Source organism: Zalophus californianus, chromosome 11 (assembly GCF_009762305.2).
Source record: "Zalophus californianus isolate mZalCal1 chromosome 11, mZalCal1.pri.v2, whole genome shotgun sequence".
Classification (NCBI taxonomy): Eukaryota; Metazoa; Chordata; class Mammalia; order Carnivora; family Otariidae; genus Zalophus; species Zalophus californianus.
In genome coordinates, this window is record NC_045605.1 from 1,716,856 (window position 1) to 1,731,601 (window position 14,746).

The 14,746-nt window shown below is 41.6% G+C and overlaps 1 protein-coding gene across 1 annotated transcript in view; it reads left to right on the forward strand.

Annotated features, from left to right (window-relative positions):
• Positions 1 to 10,944, forward strand: part of DYNC2H1 (dynein cytoplasmic 2 heavy chain 1) — a 317,720-nt gene extending 306,776 nt beyond the window's left edge. The window contains 1 exon segment of the mRNA XM_035722795.1: positions 10,397 to 10,944. Coding sequence (XP_035578688.1) covers positions 10,397 to 10,555 — 159 coding nt within the window. The 3' untranslated portion in view covers positions 10,556 to 10,944.
• The last annotated feature ends 3,802 nt before the right edge of the window (positions 10,945 to 14,746 follow it).

The following is a 14,746-nucleotide window of genomic DNA, read 5'->3' on the forward strand; positions in this document are numbered from 1 at the left end:
AGTCACCTTGCCGGTCACACCGGTCCTGCAGGGTCGGGAGAGTAGCAGGGGTCTCTGTTTTGCTGCTGAAGAAACCGACAGGTCAAGTAAGTGATTTTTTTCTGGGTCCCACAGTGGTAGCACCATGGTCAACAATAACCATTAACCTTAATTTGTATCATGTGTCAGGGGCTGTGTAAAGTGTTTAAAATGCAAATTATTTAGGCCTTCCAAAAAAGTTTGAAATAAGGCATCATCTCCATTTTCAACTAAGAAACTTGAAGCTCAGAATGGTCGGTTGGTCAGCAGTTCACTTCAGATCCAAGCTTCGGACGAGTCCTGAGCCAAGAGAACACCACAAACCAGCCTTCTGCCTGTGTGCACGCAGCCCACGGCCCGTGGGGCTACGGGTGGTTTGTGCGTGTGTAACACAGCTGGAAACTGACAGGAGTAGTCGTTCATGATAGGTGAAAACTACATGGAATTCAGTTTCGGTGTCCATAAATGAAATTTTCGGGGGAGGACAGCCTTGCCCATTTCTGTAGATATGCTCTAGGACTGCTTTTGGACAACAGCAGAGCTGAGGAGCTCCATCGCAGACCATCTGACTCACAAATCCTAAAATATTACCTGGTCCCTCACAGAAAAGTTTGCCAACTCTGTATAAACTTAAACTCTCCAGCTTCTGCTTGAGTGAAACATTATTATATTGTTGAAGAAAAAAATTTTTTAGGGCAGCTGTAGATGTTCTTAATATGTTTTACAGAATTGAGGGGGGAAGAACATTAACATTTCAATGCATTTTACTAGGAGGGAAGCATAAAATGAAAGGAAGCATCACATCAATTTGTGTAAACCGGTAAAAAAAAAAATACTTTTTCCATTTACTTTTACAGCTACTTTATGGCAGAGGTCTACAGTCCTTTGATAACCTTGGAGGAAATAATGCACTTCAAAACTTTGGGGACGATTCCCCTTAAGGCAGAAGAAAGTTTTTTTCCCAGATTATTTCCACATTATTATCCACCTAATCACCCTGAATAGCTTCATGTTAGCAGAAACATGCCCAACACTCCAGTCATTTGCACAACACTGCTATGAAGCAGACAGCACGTCCATTTTTTAAAGAACATTTTAGGTCCTGGCTGACTTTTTGTCTTCGTTTGCATATGTGGCAATAGTCGAAGGACATGAGCAACGAGTTCTACAGCTTTTATTGGGGGAGGGGCTCTACCATTGCTTCTATTATAAATGCAATGCACTTTGCCAATTAAAGATGGAATTAGGAATTCTCAAGGGAGTTAAAAATAAAATGCACATGAAGCTATTTATGTGCACTAAGATAATGCTCTTACTTAATTCATACACTCATTCATGATGCAGATTCTTAAAGTTGTTCCAGTTCTAGCTCAAGAGTGGTGGTTGAAATAATACAGGTCCAAATTAAGTTTTACCCCAAAAAGCATTAGCTTTCCCTAAAGCATTTCCCAAAAATGTTCTGTACGACACTATTCTGTAATGGTTCTCTGAGAAAAACTGTTCCGTGAACATCACCTCTTTGAGAATATTACTGATTCTGAGTAGTCCCACAGAGAACCTCACACACAAGTTTTCATGCACCTACGCCCCCACCCTTCACTTAGATCTAGCGTTTTATGTAACAGTTTGGGAAATATTGCTTGACGAGGTAGATCAGTCTGAGATGGGGCCCTGTTCTGACGTTCCACAGGAAGTCACTTGGCTTTTGTGCCTTCCGTCTTTCCAGTAAAGACTGCTACCTAAGTTTGTCCCCTTCCAGGACCCCCAGGCCTGGACCCCCCAACAGGCACCAAAAGGGACAATTCACCTTCAGAATCAATTCTACTCCTAGGGAAAACAGGACTAAAAAGTGATTCCACAAGCCACTCACAAAAACAGTCTCTATGCTACTTTTATATGAAAATATTATCACCATGGGTATCAGAACATATGCTCAAAACTCTGCCTTGTATGCACTCTGGTTTAAAAATAATAACTTAATATATTTTCTATGTGGCTTTTTTCTCCCTTAGGCACTTACTATGAAAGCAGTTTGTTAGCATTATGTTCTTGAAAATTATGAGCAAAGTATTTTTCAAAATACAGTTTACAGGGCAGTCAGGCATTCTTGACTGAACAGCATCTTTCAAAATACTCATTGCTGGCAACTTGTTTCCTGTTTTAAGAAATTTAATTTCTCTAGAGTTACATTGCTAAATTGCATCACTTTTATGTGCATTAAAGCTCTAATGATTTCCTAATATCTCCTTTTCTGAAAAAACAAAAACCCTATGTGTTGGAATAAGTTAGTTGGACTTTATGCGTAAGCTAATGAGAAAAATAATAAAACAGGCCACCCGGCTGGTTCAGTTGGTGGAGCAAGCAGCTCTTGATCTCAGGGTTGTGGGTTCAAGCCCCACGTTGGGTGTGCAGATTACTTAAAAATAAAATCTTTAAGAAAAAAAAAAATCTAATAAAACATATTAGCCAGATACTTAAGACGTAGTCAACCTAGGTCATTTTGTTATTTTCTTTGGTTTGTTGCCTGTTAATCTTGTAAAGTGTACTGTCTTCTTCCAAGTGTTCGCACGCTGCTTGCTGTCTGTGGCACCCTGCACCCTGTGCTTGTAAAGCTCCTTTCCCTGGCCTGGCCAGGAGCATGAAATTTCACACGTTGGCCTCATTATTGAGCTGAGCTAATGGACCAGCTCCTATTTTAATAAAGTTGGATATATGAACACATTAACCACTTCAAATTAATCACAGTATACAGGTTTTTAATAATTAAGTTTTAATCATGTCAGACTACTTTGTTTACATGGCCTGTAACATTATTGTCAGGCTTCCTACACTGTCTCCTTGTTCACATTCATCTGTGTATTTATTAATCACACCTAGTGTGTTTATGAATAGTTACTAGTGAAATTTTAGTTTCATGCAAATATTTCAGCCCAGCAGGGTCTTCAGCTTTGTCTGTTAAGAGAAACATACTAAAGAAAGAGTTGTGTCCTAAGAATGTAATTGAGCTGAGCAGGTTCATGGAGCTTCTATGTGTACAAGGTACTGTGCTCATAGTGAAAATGCCAAAGTACTTAGCTCTGCTACTTTGACCATCTCTTTTTGGTGATCTAAGAGCAAGTCCATTTCACTTCTTTTCAGGTTATAACGTTGACCATTTAAGAGATTTTGAGAAATGACCAGCAAAATTTTAAGACAAGACTGTGGGCATGGGGGAAACGGGGGAAGGGGATTTAAGGGAACACTTCCCTTGATGAGCACTGAGTAGCCTGTAGAAGTGTTGAATCAGTATATTATTGTACACCTGAAACTAAAATAACACTGTACTAAATAACTTGAATAAAAAATAAAATGTAAACAACAAAAAATAAAGAGCTTAGCACAGTGCCAGAAGCAACAGTGCTGCTTTGCCGTTAAAACACTGGAGGTTTTGGTAGCAACATTTGTCCCCCTACTTAACAACAAAAAACAAGCAGGACTGGAAGGATTTGGAAATATATGCAAACACTTAGTAAGTTGATAGTGAATTATGTGAAATACCAATTTTGCATTACCGCTAAGTCCTGATTCAAAGAGAAAATTGCTTGGCATCACAGTGAAGAGACACAGAGCAGATCTTCTGTGTAGAAAGGAATAACATTGTAACACATTTCAGTACAGTGTTTCCATTTTCATGTCTGGCGTAGAAGTTACGGCCAGCAAACTAGTATCAGGTGGCGGAGAGAGATAATTTAAGACCTTGCCTGGGACTGTAAACAGGCATTCAGAGATTTAGATCATTTCAGCCCAAGTATTATGTAATGTCTGCTCTCTGCTGAAGAATTTAGAGGTAAATGGCCTGCACTAGGTTATTAACGTCAGGAATGGCTGAGGAATTATGACAATTACAGAAATTTCTGGAACCTCAGGCTCTGCCATTTAAGCAGAATTGGAGAAGAGGGAAGGGATTAGGCACTGACAGGTAACGCATCAGAGTTCTCTTTACTCCAAATCCTGTATTTTGTCTGAGGTCCAAGTGAGGACTCATTCTCTTTATTAATCCTCGTTAGGTTAACATATCCCAGAGGAGTATTTATTTTGATTTTCTAAAATGCTCAGTCCCCCAAAACTTAGTCTGTGTATTTGATATGAATACATTGTTTCGTAAGCTGAATTTTCAGCTTCCAAGATTAGTATGCTCTTTATTTGGGAATATACTAAAATGCTTGGCCTTTATAATTCTGAGCACATTAGCATATAAAATACTGTTAAATGGATGAATAACTGGCAGAATCACCAGTACAAAGAGAGAAAACTTAGATTCAAGGCAGATGTTCTTTTTATCTATTTGGGCAATGATTCTATATAAAGAATGAGTTTTGTTATATGATATAGGCATGTTAGGAATGCATGAGCTTTCAGAGGGACTTAACTGATCGAGATCAAGTACCAGGAGAGGTATTTTCATGTGTACTTAAAGGGGTGAGGGGAGATTGGAAAAAATAATCAGAATTTCATATAATGTCCTCTTAGACTTAAAAATACGTTTGTTGTATTTTTTCCATGAAGGAAAAAGTATTTTTATTTCTGTCTGTCCCAGCACCATCTGCAACATGTATTAGATGCTAAAAACTGTGATTTTTTTTTTCCTAGTTGATATGAGAGTTCATAGGGAGTTTAAAAAAAAGGTATAGTATGCTGCCCCCAAATTAGAGATACGTGGATAAATACTTTATATTTGAGTTCTTTGATGCATCATCGAATCCTTTCAGCATCCTATCAGGTGGCAAGTCTGTTTTTCTCCCTTTTATAAAGAGGAACTGATGCTCCGAGAGTCATGTACTTAGGGTCAGGAGCTCAGAGCCGGAACGTGATTCATTTCCTTAAACGCGTTTGTCTTCTGTCCTGACAGTAACTGTGGGACACAGTCTTTGGTACCCATACTCGTATACGCCAAGTCCTTTCTCCAGCTGGACTGTCCGGCTGCTCCACCACTTGCTAACCCGATTACCGTGCTGAATCCTCTCCGGGCTTCTGATTCTCCGTTTGTAAAATCCTAGAACGAGTCTAACTTCTCCTCTAAGTCTCATTTCAACTCGAAGAAGTAATCCATTAGTTGAATAAAATGATGTAAGTTCAATATACACATTAATTCAAAATGTGAATTGGAAATACTATGAACTTGTGATATTTTTCTTTAGAAAATACATAATTCTAAGCTCCAGGCACAGACTAATCCTAGAGGGAGAATGATAGATCATTCCTCGCACCCAGTTTACAATCCCTGATACCATTTCTCGTTAAAGGAATCACAGATCCCCAGAATAACTAATTTGATTATTGAGACAGGAAATGTACAAGATGAGCTTATAAGACTTAGGCATACTAGAAGGCAGGAAAGCTACTTAAGATGACTTGAGACATAACAAAAAAACAAAAACAAACAAAAAAAATACTCAAAAGCCAATTTAAGAGTTCCCCTTGAGCAAAGATGGACAGTTTGAGTAGCAGTAAGATAATAACTATGTTTGACTGAAGCACACCAAGAATGTTTTTAACAAAGAGAGGGGAGGTCATTAGTCACCTTTACCATATGCTAGGGATCAAATTTATTTTGAAAGCACATAAATAAAGGGAAGTTGTTAGCATTTATTGAGCCTTTTCTAAATGAATGGTAGCTCATGACGATCTAAAGACTGGTAATGGAAGTTTCTTGCTGTAGATCTGTCTCTGCCTGGCATTAGCTTGCCGTTCTGTGATCATGAATGTGATGATAATCTCGTGGCTTCTAATGTGTAAAAAGACAACCAAATATCATGTGCCTATTGATGAAAGCATACAGTACCACCTATGCAGGGTTTTTGCCAAAAATTCAATCTGAATCTAAACTTACCTCCAGATCCAGTTCACAGGAAGCAGAAAAATAGGGTGCCATGGGAATGGATCCAACCAGAGCCAGAATGGAGGAAGCTCTCGGGTATGGTTTCTTCAGCAAACAAACTGCAAGGGAAACAGGAGGAAAAACCTATAAATTTAGGAAAATTCAGAGACATACCAACAAAATGCCGTGTGTGGACTTTATTTGAATTATGGTTCTAACAACAACAAAAACTTAAAAATAGGTATTTAACACTCAGGAATTACTGTTGGGAGAGGATCCAAGATGGCAACATGGAAGACCCTGAACTCCCCTCCTCCACAGACACACGGAGTCTATGCACAGAGCAGCTCTTCCTGAAGAACAGGACCAACTGAACAGCCTCTGTATGGACAGAGGACAGAGGAACCACGGAGAGAACAGGAGACACAAAGCCTCATCCCGCTACTGCCATCTGCAACCAGAGGGTCAGTCCTGAGGGACTCTGCGCATATTCATCCACTCTGGCTCACAGAAACAAAAGCTGTGGTTTACAAGGGCAGCTACAGTTTCAAGGATCCGGGCCTCGTGTGTCTGCCCAGCGGCGGGGGGCCTGTGGGACTCCCGTGAACTGGGGATGGGGGCTGGTGGGTGGTCACCTTCTCCTCCGTCTTGATGGTGCAGATGACGCAGCATCGGGGCGCCCTGGCTGCTTCAGGCACAGGGCCCACACCAGCCTGCATGCCCTGAGGCACAGGAAAAAAAAGGCCAGAGTTTAACCAAGAACGGCTGGGATAGAAAAGAAATAGCCCCAGAAGAGTTGCAGGAGCGCTGTCTGAGGTCTTGGGTCAGAAGGGCTGGTGAGCTCCTCTGCCTTGCTGGCGTGGACAGGAGTGGGGCTTGGGGCCCCGGCCAGCCAGCCTCCTTAGCAAGTCCCAGGACTTAGCAAAGGGACACAGGATGCTGCATTCAAAAACATTTATTTCCAAATGCCCATGGAACATTCTCCAAGATGGATCACATGTTAGGCCATAAAACAAGTTGCAACAAACTAAACAGTGAAATCATGCCAAACATCTTTTCTGACCACAAGGCTATGAAACTAGAAATCAATTACAAGTAAAAAAAAACTGGGTAAAACAAGCACGTGGAGGCTGAATAGCATGCTACTAAACAACTGGTGGGTTTACAAAGAACCAAAGAGGAATCAAAGAATACCCAGAGACGTAAGAAAATGAAAACGATATCCCAGAATCTTCGGCATGCAGCAAAAGCAGTTCTCAGAGGGAGGTTATTCGAGATACAGGCCTGCCTTTCAAGAAGAAAGAAAATTTCAAATAACCTAACCCTACATCTAAAGGAACTAGAAAAAGCCCAAAATTAGTAGAAGGAAGGAAAGAACAAAAGATGAGAGCAGAAATAAATGAAATACGTACTTGAAAAAGTGAAACAGTAGAAAAGATCAAAGAAACCCAGAGCTGGTTCCTTGAAAAGATAAAATTATTTAGCCATACTTATCAGGGAAAAAACAAACAAACCTCAAATCAGGAAGGAAACAGAAGTAACAACCAACACCACAAAAATACAAAGGATTGTAAGACACCGTTACAAAAAGTGATATGCCAAAAAATTGGACCTAGAAGTAGGTCCTAGAAGTAGAACCTAAAAGTGCCATTTTTATGCAGTGTGGAAAGTCCTAGCCACAGCAATCAGACAAGAAATAAAAGGCATCCAAAATTGGTAAAGAAGTGAAACTCTGACTATTGGTAGATGACGTGATACTACTATATGTACAAAATCCTGAAACTCCACCAAAAAACTATTAGAAGTAATAAATGGATTCGGTAAAGTTGCAGGATACAAAATAATATACAGGAAATTGTTGCATTTCTATGCAGTAACAACTAAGTAGCAGAGAAGAAAACAGTCCCATTTACAACTGCACCAAAACGTATAAAATACCTAGGAAGAAATTTACCCAAGGAGGTGAAAGACTGGTAATCCAAAAACTATAAAGCACTGATGAAGGAAACTAAAAACACAGACAAACGTAAAAATATACCATGCTTCTGGATTGAAAGCATGGATATTGTTACGATGTCCATAGTACCCAAAACAATGCAGAGTCAATACAATTCTTTATCAAAATACCCCTAATATTCTTCCGTAGAACTAAATATTGGGCAGAGGATGTGAATAGAAATTTCTTCAAAGAAGACACACAGATGGCCAACAGACACATGGAAAGATGCTCAACATTACGAATTGGGGAAATACAAATCAAAAGCATAATGGGATATGAGCTCACACCTGTCAGAAAGGCTGGAATCAAAAAGACAAGAGATAGCAAGTGTTCGTGAGGATGTGGAGAAAGAGGAACCTTCGTGCACCGTTGGTGGGAACGTAAACTGGTGCAGCCACTGTGGAAAACAGTATGGAGGGTCCTCAAACAGTTAAAAGTAGAAATACCATATGATCCAGTAATTCCACTACTGGGTATTTACCCAAAGAAAATGAAAACAGTAATTAGAAAAGATAGGTTTATTGCAACGTTACTTACAATAGCCAAGATACGTAAGCAACTTGTGTCTGTTGATAGATGAGTGAATAAAAAAGATGAGGTACACGTGCGCACGCACACACACACACAGGAATATCATACAGATGTAAGAAAGGACGAGATCTTGCATTTACAATAACATGGGTGGACCTTAAGTGTCTTAGGTTAAATGAAGTAAGTCTGGCAGAGAAAGATCCTAGATGATTTCACTTATATGTGGAATTTAAAAAACAGACAAAGAAACACACGAAAGGGGCGCCTGGGTGGCTCAGTCGTTAAGCGTCTGCCTTCGGCTCAGGTCATGATCCCAGGGTCCTGGGATCGAGTCCCGCATCGGGCTCCCTGCTCCACGGGAAGCCTGCTTCTCCCTCTCCCACTCCCCCCGCTTGTGTTCCTGCTCTATCTTTCTCTGTCAAATAAATAAAATCTTAAAACACACACACACACACACACACACACACACACACACACACACACGGAAATGGGTGAAATAGATAAATGGGGATTAAGAGGCACAAAATTCCAGTTATAAAGGAAGGAAGTCATGGAGATGAAGGTACAGCATAGGGAATATTATCAAAAGTATTTAATAATTGATAGTGTGTGGTGACAGATAAGGCCTACACTTACCGTGGACATTGAGTAATACGTAAGATTGTCAAATCACTATATTGTGCATCTGAAACTAATATAACATTGTATGTCAACTCTACTGAATAAAAATTGTTAAATTTGGAAAAAAATGTTTTAGAAACATAGAACAACTACTATGGAAGATCCTATGTAACGACAAACTGCTTATGGAAACTGTAAAACCCCATTCCTGAACAGGGATAGTTTGAGTTGGAGAAGTAGAAACTTATGTCTCATTTCTGCATAGCATTAAAATTAATCTTCAAAATTGCCTAATTAAGTGAAATGGTAGGTAAATTTCTAACAAACATAATTTATGTTTGTTACTGTTTGATGGGATGACCCAATTATAATATCACCCACGACCCCAGAAACAGAGAGGTCTGTTAAGGATTTAGAAGCAAAGCACTGCAACCTCTTACCTCATTTGTTAGACGTTCTTTTCTGCTTTCTCTGGTTCTGGATTCTTAGTATTAAGCTCTGGTGGGTTTTCTTCCAGAGCTAACATGAAATTCCTGTGCTTAGACTTGCTGAAGCTGAAAAGGGGGAAAGAAAAATCAGAAAGGTAAAGAGCCAGTGCCACCTCCTCCCTTGTGCCTGGAGAAATGCAGACACGGTCCTGCATCAAGGAGCTAGTTTGTTGTTGTTTTGTTTTTTTTTTTTTTAAGATTTTATTTATTTGAGAAACAGCAGGTGAGAGAGAGAACATGAGTCGGGGTGGAAGGCAGAGGGAGAAGCAGACTCCCTGCTGAGCAGGGAGCCCGATGCGGGACTCGGTCCCAGGACCCTCAGCGACTGAGCCCCTCAGGCGCCCCTGGGAGCTAGTTTTGATGAAGTGGTGAATTGAGAGTATTAACAAAAGCGTCAGTCTTACCTTTTAAATATGAAGACGGGCATGAAAGTGTATAACCTTGTTCAGGTTGGTACTTAATAAACATGCATTTTAAGCCAAGTATCTCAGAGATTGTTTTTTTCTCCAGAATACACTTTTCAGTGCCTAAAAAGGGGATCATTGTTAATACTGATTTGCAGTAGTAGCAAATACAAGAGCAAAAATTGTATTTTTATATTTTAAAGGAAACATTTATAGATGAAATGTTAGGATGTGTCGGATTTTCTTCCAAATGCTCCCGGTTTGAGGCTCGGGGATGGTGAATGAAGCCCAGCTGGCTGGGAGTGGGTCCCGTTGCAGCTGGACCGTGGGATTTACTCTGCTAGTCCTCCTTTAAACCATTTCAGAATAAAATATTCAATCTTACTATTGGGGAGAGTTTTGTTTGTCTTTGGTTCTCTGCCGATCTGCTTTAAGGTAGTATGTTACCGTATTTTAACACAAAATGCTTTCTCTACAGGGTGCATATGGTCCGTATTCCCCTGATGAGTGCGTATCTTTGCCTGTGTACACGAGCTCCGAGAGGGACCGCGTGGTAGCCAACATGGACGTCCCGTGTGGGGGCAACCAAGACCAGTGGATTCAGTGTGGAGCGGCTCTGTTTCTAAAATATCAGTAGTCTAACGATAATAAAAGCTGTCTTAGCAAAAAGGAACATTTGCTACTTCAACTTAAAATCAATAGGTGGTCAGTCTACATTTAAACTGTTAGTTCAAAAAATTATCACATTGTTACCCACCTTGTGTTACTGATCTCACTGGGTTTTTATTTTAATGGGTCATGACAGTGCATGCTACTTTTAAAGTAACAATTCATAGGTTCATGTTAAAATGCTGTATTCCCTTGAGAACATTAAATATTTTTGTGAGGCAGTTCATGTTTCCAGTGGCTCAAAAAATTAATGTTGTATGTAAGAGGTTGAAAATAGTGTATTTTAAGGAATCTAATTTGGCTACTTTTTGGTATCATAATTTTGTATTAAAATATAAGACCACTTTTTTCCACTCATGTGGGTTTAGATAGGTGTTCTCTTTTTAAACAAAAATATATTCTGTTTTAGTTAAAAATTATATACCATCTCAAAGTAATCCAAAAGAAATGGGGAATAACAGCACAAACCAGGGTAAGAATTTTACAAATGGAATAATTAGACAATGAGAGGTTATCATTTCTCACGTAGATGACTTTTTACCATCTGTTTCTATGAAACAGTAAAATTCTACAATGGCTGGAAGCTTTAAATATATGTTGTAATTTTAGAGTTTGTGAGCAATTGGAATTGGGTTCAGAAATCTTAACTACTTGTCATATTACCATTTGTATGGGTCCAATCAGGAGACCAAAAACAAACCAAACCACCCCACTGGTTTAAAGGGTGAAGTTCAACATAAAGATTAACCTACCATAGAAGAAAGTGAGACAAGCCCATCTGATAGCGCCCGACAGGACGAGCGTGCGAGGGGGCGGGGCTCCCGAAGCCTCGGGGTCATACCTCGTTGGACAACGTCTAAGTTTACTGAGAACTTTGCTGAGTTTCTGCAGTTCCAGGCAAGCCCAGGCCTGGAAATTCGGAGCTCCAGAGCAGGCAGGGGCTGCGGCCTCAGCAGGTGAGCCGTGTGACCTGCTTCTGGTCAAAACACTGTGAATACAGACAGGATATGGTAGCTTCCGGAATCCTTCACAGGGCACGGCCAGTGGTCATTCTCCCTCCCCTCCTCGTCATCTCCTCTGCTGTCTTGGGCCCTGTGTTTGCAGAGCCACAAAGGACAGAGACAAACACAGAGAAGGCGGGACTCTGTGGAGCATGGATACGCTGGATGCGTTAAGTCTGGGCTTCGTTATACAGGAGTGACTCGGCACGTCTACAGGACGATGTACTGCTGTCCTAGTTCAAACAACACTGGCTTTTAGAAATGAGAATCATTTAGAGATAAAAATGTGAACCTAAAAATGAGTTAGAATTCCACATTGAGGGAATTCCCTTCAGAGCGCCTTCACTTGCAGGCTTTCTAAGTCTATTTGCAGGGTGTGTGATTATTGAAGTTACATACTCAACTTTTTATAAACTCAACAAAGACTTCATTGATAATTTGCATTTGATTAGATTATTTTAGATCAAAGAAAAAATGGCATTATGCCTGGGCAGAAGCTACAATCACAGAGGTACCTAATTCCCAACCTGAGATCGAGGATGACGAGAGGAGAGGGGAGGGACGGAGTCTGTGACTGCAGCCAACTTGCAGGTTTGTGTGGGACGGCACAGTGTCCGGAGTCCTGGCCTCTGGGAGTTCGGACCCCCTCCCCCCTCACCTTGACCAGACCCCTGAGCCCTTGAGCTTTGGTTTTGTGTCTGTGAAGTGGGGACCGTTGTGCGTGTTGTAAAGTGTGATTTGAACAATAATGTACTGACACCATGACCTAGAGCAAACTCGATTAATGTTTTACATAAAACATTAATTCACTAGTTAGAAATAAAAATTAAGCTGGGAATCACATGATTACAATATTTCCCAGTTTTACATTATCTGGTGTATGTGTGACTGTGTTTCTAGTGTTAAAGGTCCATTTTATTTTCACAAGACACGCCAGAGCTTAATCACACAGCTGTCTTCTGCGGCCTTTGTTCCAAACCGACAGACATATGCTGAGCGTGTGCGAGCAGTGAGAGCGACTGCACGTGACAGACATGCGACAGGCCTATGACGTCCGAGTCATGGAGGAGAACAGTGAGCCCGCTCGCAGCGCCGCTCAGCCTGTGAGGTCTACGGGACGGAAGGCCCTAGGGACGGAGCCGCCGAGCCCAGTCCCCCCGCAGTTCAGCCCGGAGCGAGGAGGCTGAGAGCAGGTGTGCGGGTCTGTTCCTCAAACGTGTGTTTGCTGCAGCAGAGTTTCTGGCGAGGAGGTAAAACGAATCAACGGTGCCCGTCAAAATACTTGTGACGTTACGTATTTTCTTCGAAAAGTCAGCTCTGCAATGGACCTTAGGCAGAGAGCCTGAGGTGGGGCGGACACGCTTTCCTTCGTGACCTCAGCGTGCACTGAGCCGCCTCCCTCCATCTGCCCTCCTGCCTCCAGAAAGTCGTGAAAGCAGGAACTTTGTCTACTTCCTTCTCTTAACAACGAACCCCATGCAGGGTCTCACACACACGGACGTACGTCGTGTCACACGGTCCCCTGAAGAGTGGGAACCCCTGTTCCGGACACACGCCTAACACCATTTCCAACGCCACCTAAGCCCCTCAATAGCTTCTCCCACCCCGGACCCAAGGCGGCAGTGCGCATCTGGGTTTTTCGTAATTCCCTTTGGTTTCTTCATGATTATTCTGAATATGAATGAATTCTTAAACCCTATTTCCTATTCCGCTTACCTTGGCACATAGATCTGATTCTGCTCTTGGACCCGCCCCTTCACTTTTATACAGTTTTTGACTCTCTGTCGCTGCTGGGTAATTGGGGACTGTTTTCTCAGTATGAGTGTGTGAACTGACCGCTGACTTGTCCCGTCTCCTCTCGAGGACCTGATGCTACACTGCTGTGAGCAGTCGCGCGCCTCGCGGGGGACTCGGGTGTCCCCATAAGGAAACCCTGCAACTTCCTAAGATAACACCAAGGGATTTTCCAAGTGGCTCATCACTTACCAGGCGATAAGCAATAGTGCTGGGCACTCTTTCAAGTGCTTCACAGACTATCTCGTGCGCTTGAACCCACCCCCGGTCAAGTGAGTTCTTGTCACTCTGAGTCCTCATCGATGCTCAGCACCCATCTGGTGGACGTGAGATGCCATTACATGGTAGTTGTGATTTGCATTTCCCTGTTTACAAATAAGGTTAAGGGGCTTTTCTTATGTTTACTGTCCACTTGTGACTTTTCTGCCATGAAATGCTTTTATCTTTTGCTCAATTGTTTCTATTCGGTTGTCCTTTCTTAGATTTTTGCCAAATCAAACTTTTTTACTTGAATGCAGATTTTTTTCAGACTTTCCTCTGGTTTGTTTTCCGACCAAGTTTATTAAAAAGCAACATTTTTTTTTCCTTTAAAGTTTTACCTTTTGTTAGTAGAAGGACCACAGATAGTAACTTTATATCAGATAAAGCTATGTGCAAATCCCAAATTTAATTGCCTGTTATTTTATCTGTGAGTTACATGGTCCTAAGAAAAAGAACGCAAGAGGCTGCTCATTTCTGTGAAAGGAGAAATCAAAGCTTTAAGAGAAAGTGGGCTCCAAGCGCAATTTCAACTGCCGGGTAGGAGCTCCATGCACACACACCGGGGAGGTTCTGTGTGGACAGGCTTTGGGGACCGTTGCTGGTGCAGGGTGTTCAAGTAAAAAGCTTAAGAAATGAAAAGTCCAGTCAAGTTCAAGAGTTGAATTGCAGATTTTTGTGAGTAGATAGGAAAGTAGGTAGTGTATACAACTGACGTTCATGATCAAGGATTTCTTGTGTAAAAGTTAAATGCTGAAGCTCGCAATGTAGTGACAATAAACAAGGGCTCGTACGACAGCCAGAACACTGGGAGGAACTTTCCTCAAGGCTTAGAGGCTTGGCTTTTTCTGCAAGCTGCTGTCCATAGGAGCAAGCAGGTCCCGTGCCAGCCCAGGGGCGGTGCCTCCGAGCAGGGAGGACGGGACAGGTGGTCTCATGTGGCAAAAGCAAAGGGATCTCCCAGGAGGCTGAGGAGAACGCCTCCTTAAGGAGAGATGAGTCCAATCTTGGACTCTAAGAGCCTCAAGAATTCATTTTCAGGCCAATAAAGTAAGGGTCATGTATGCACATGCTTTATCACTTGCAAGACGATTATATGGGCAATG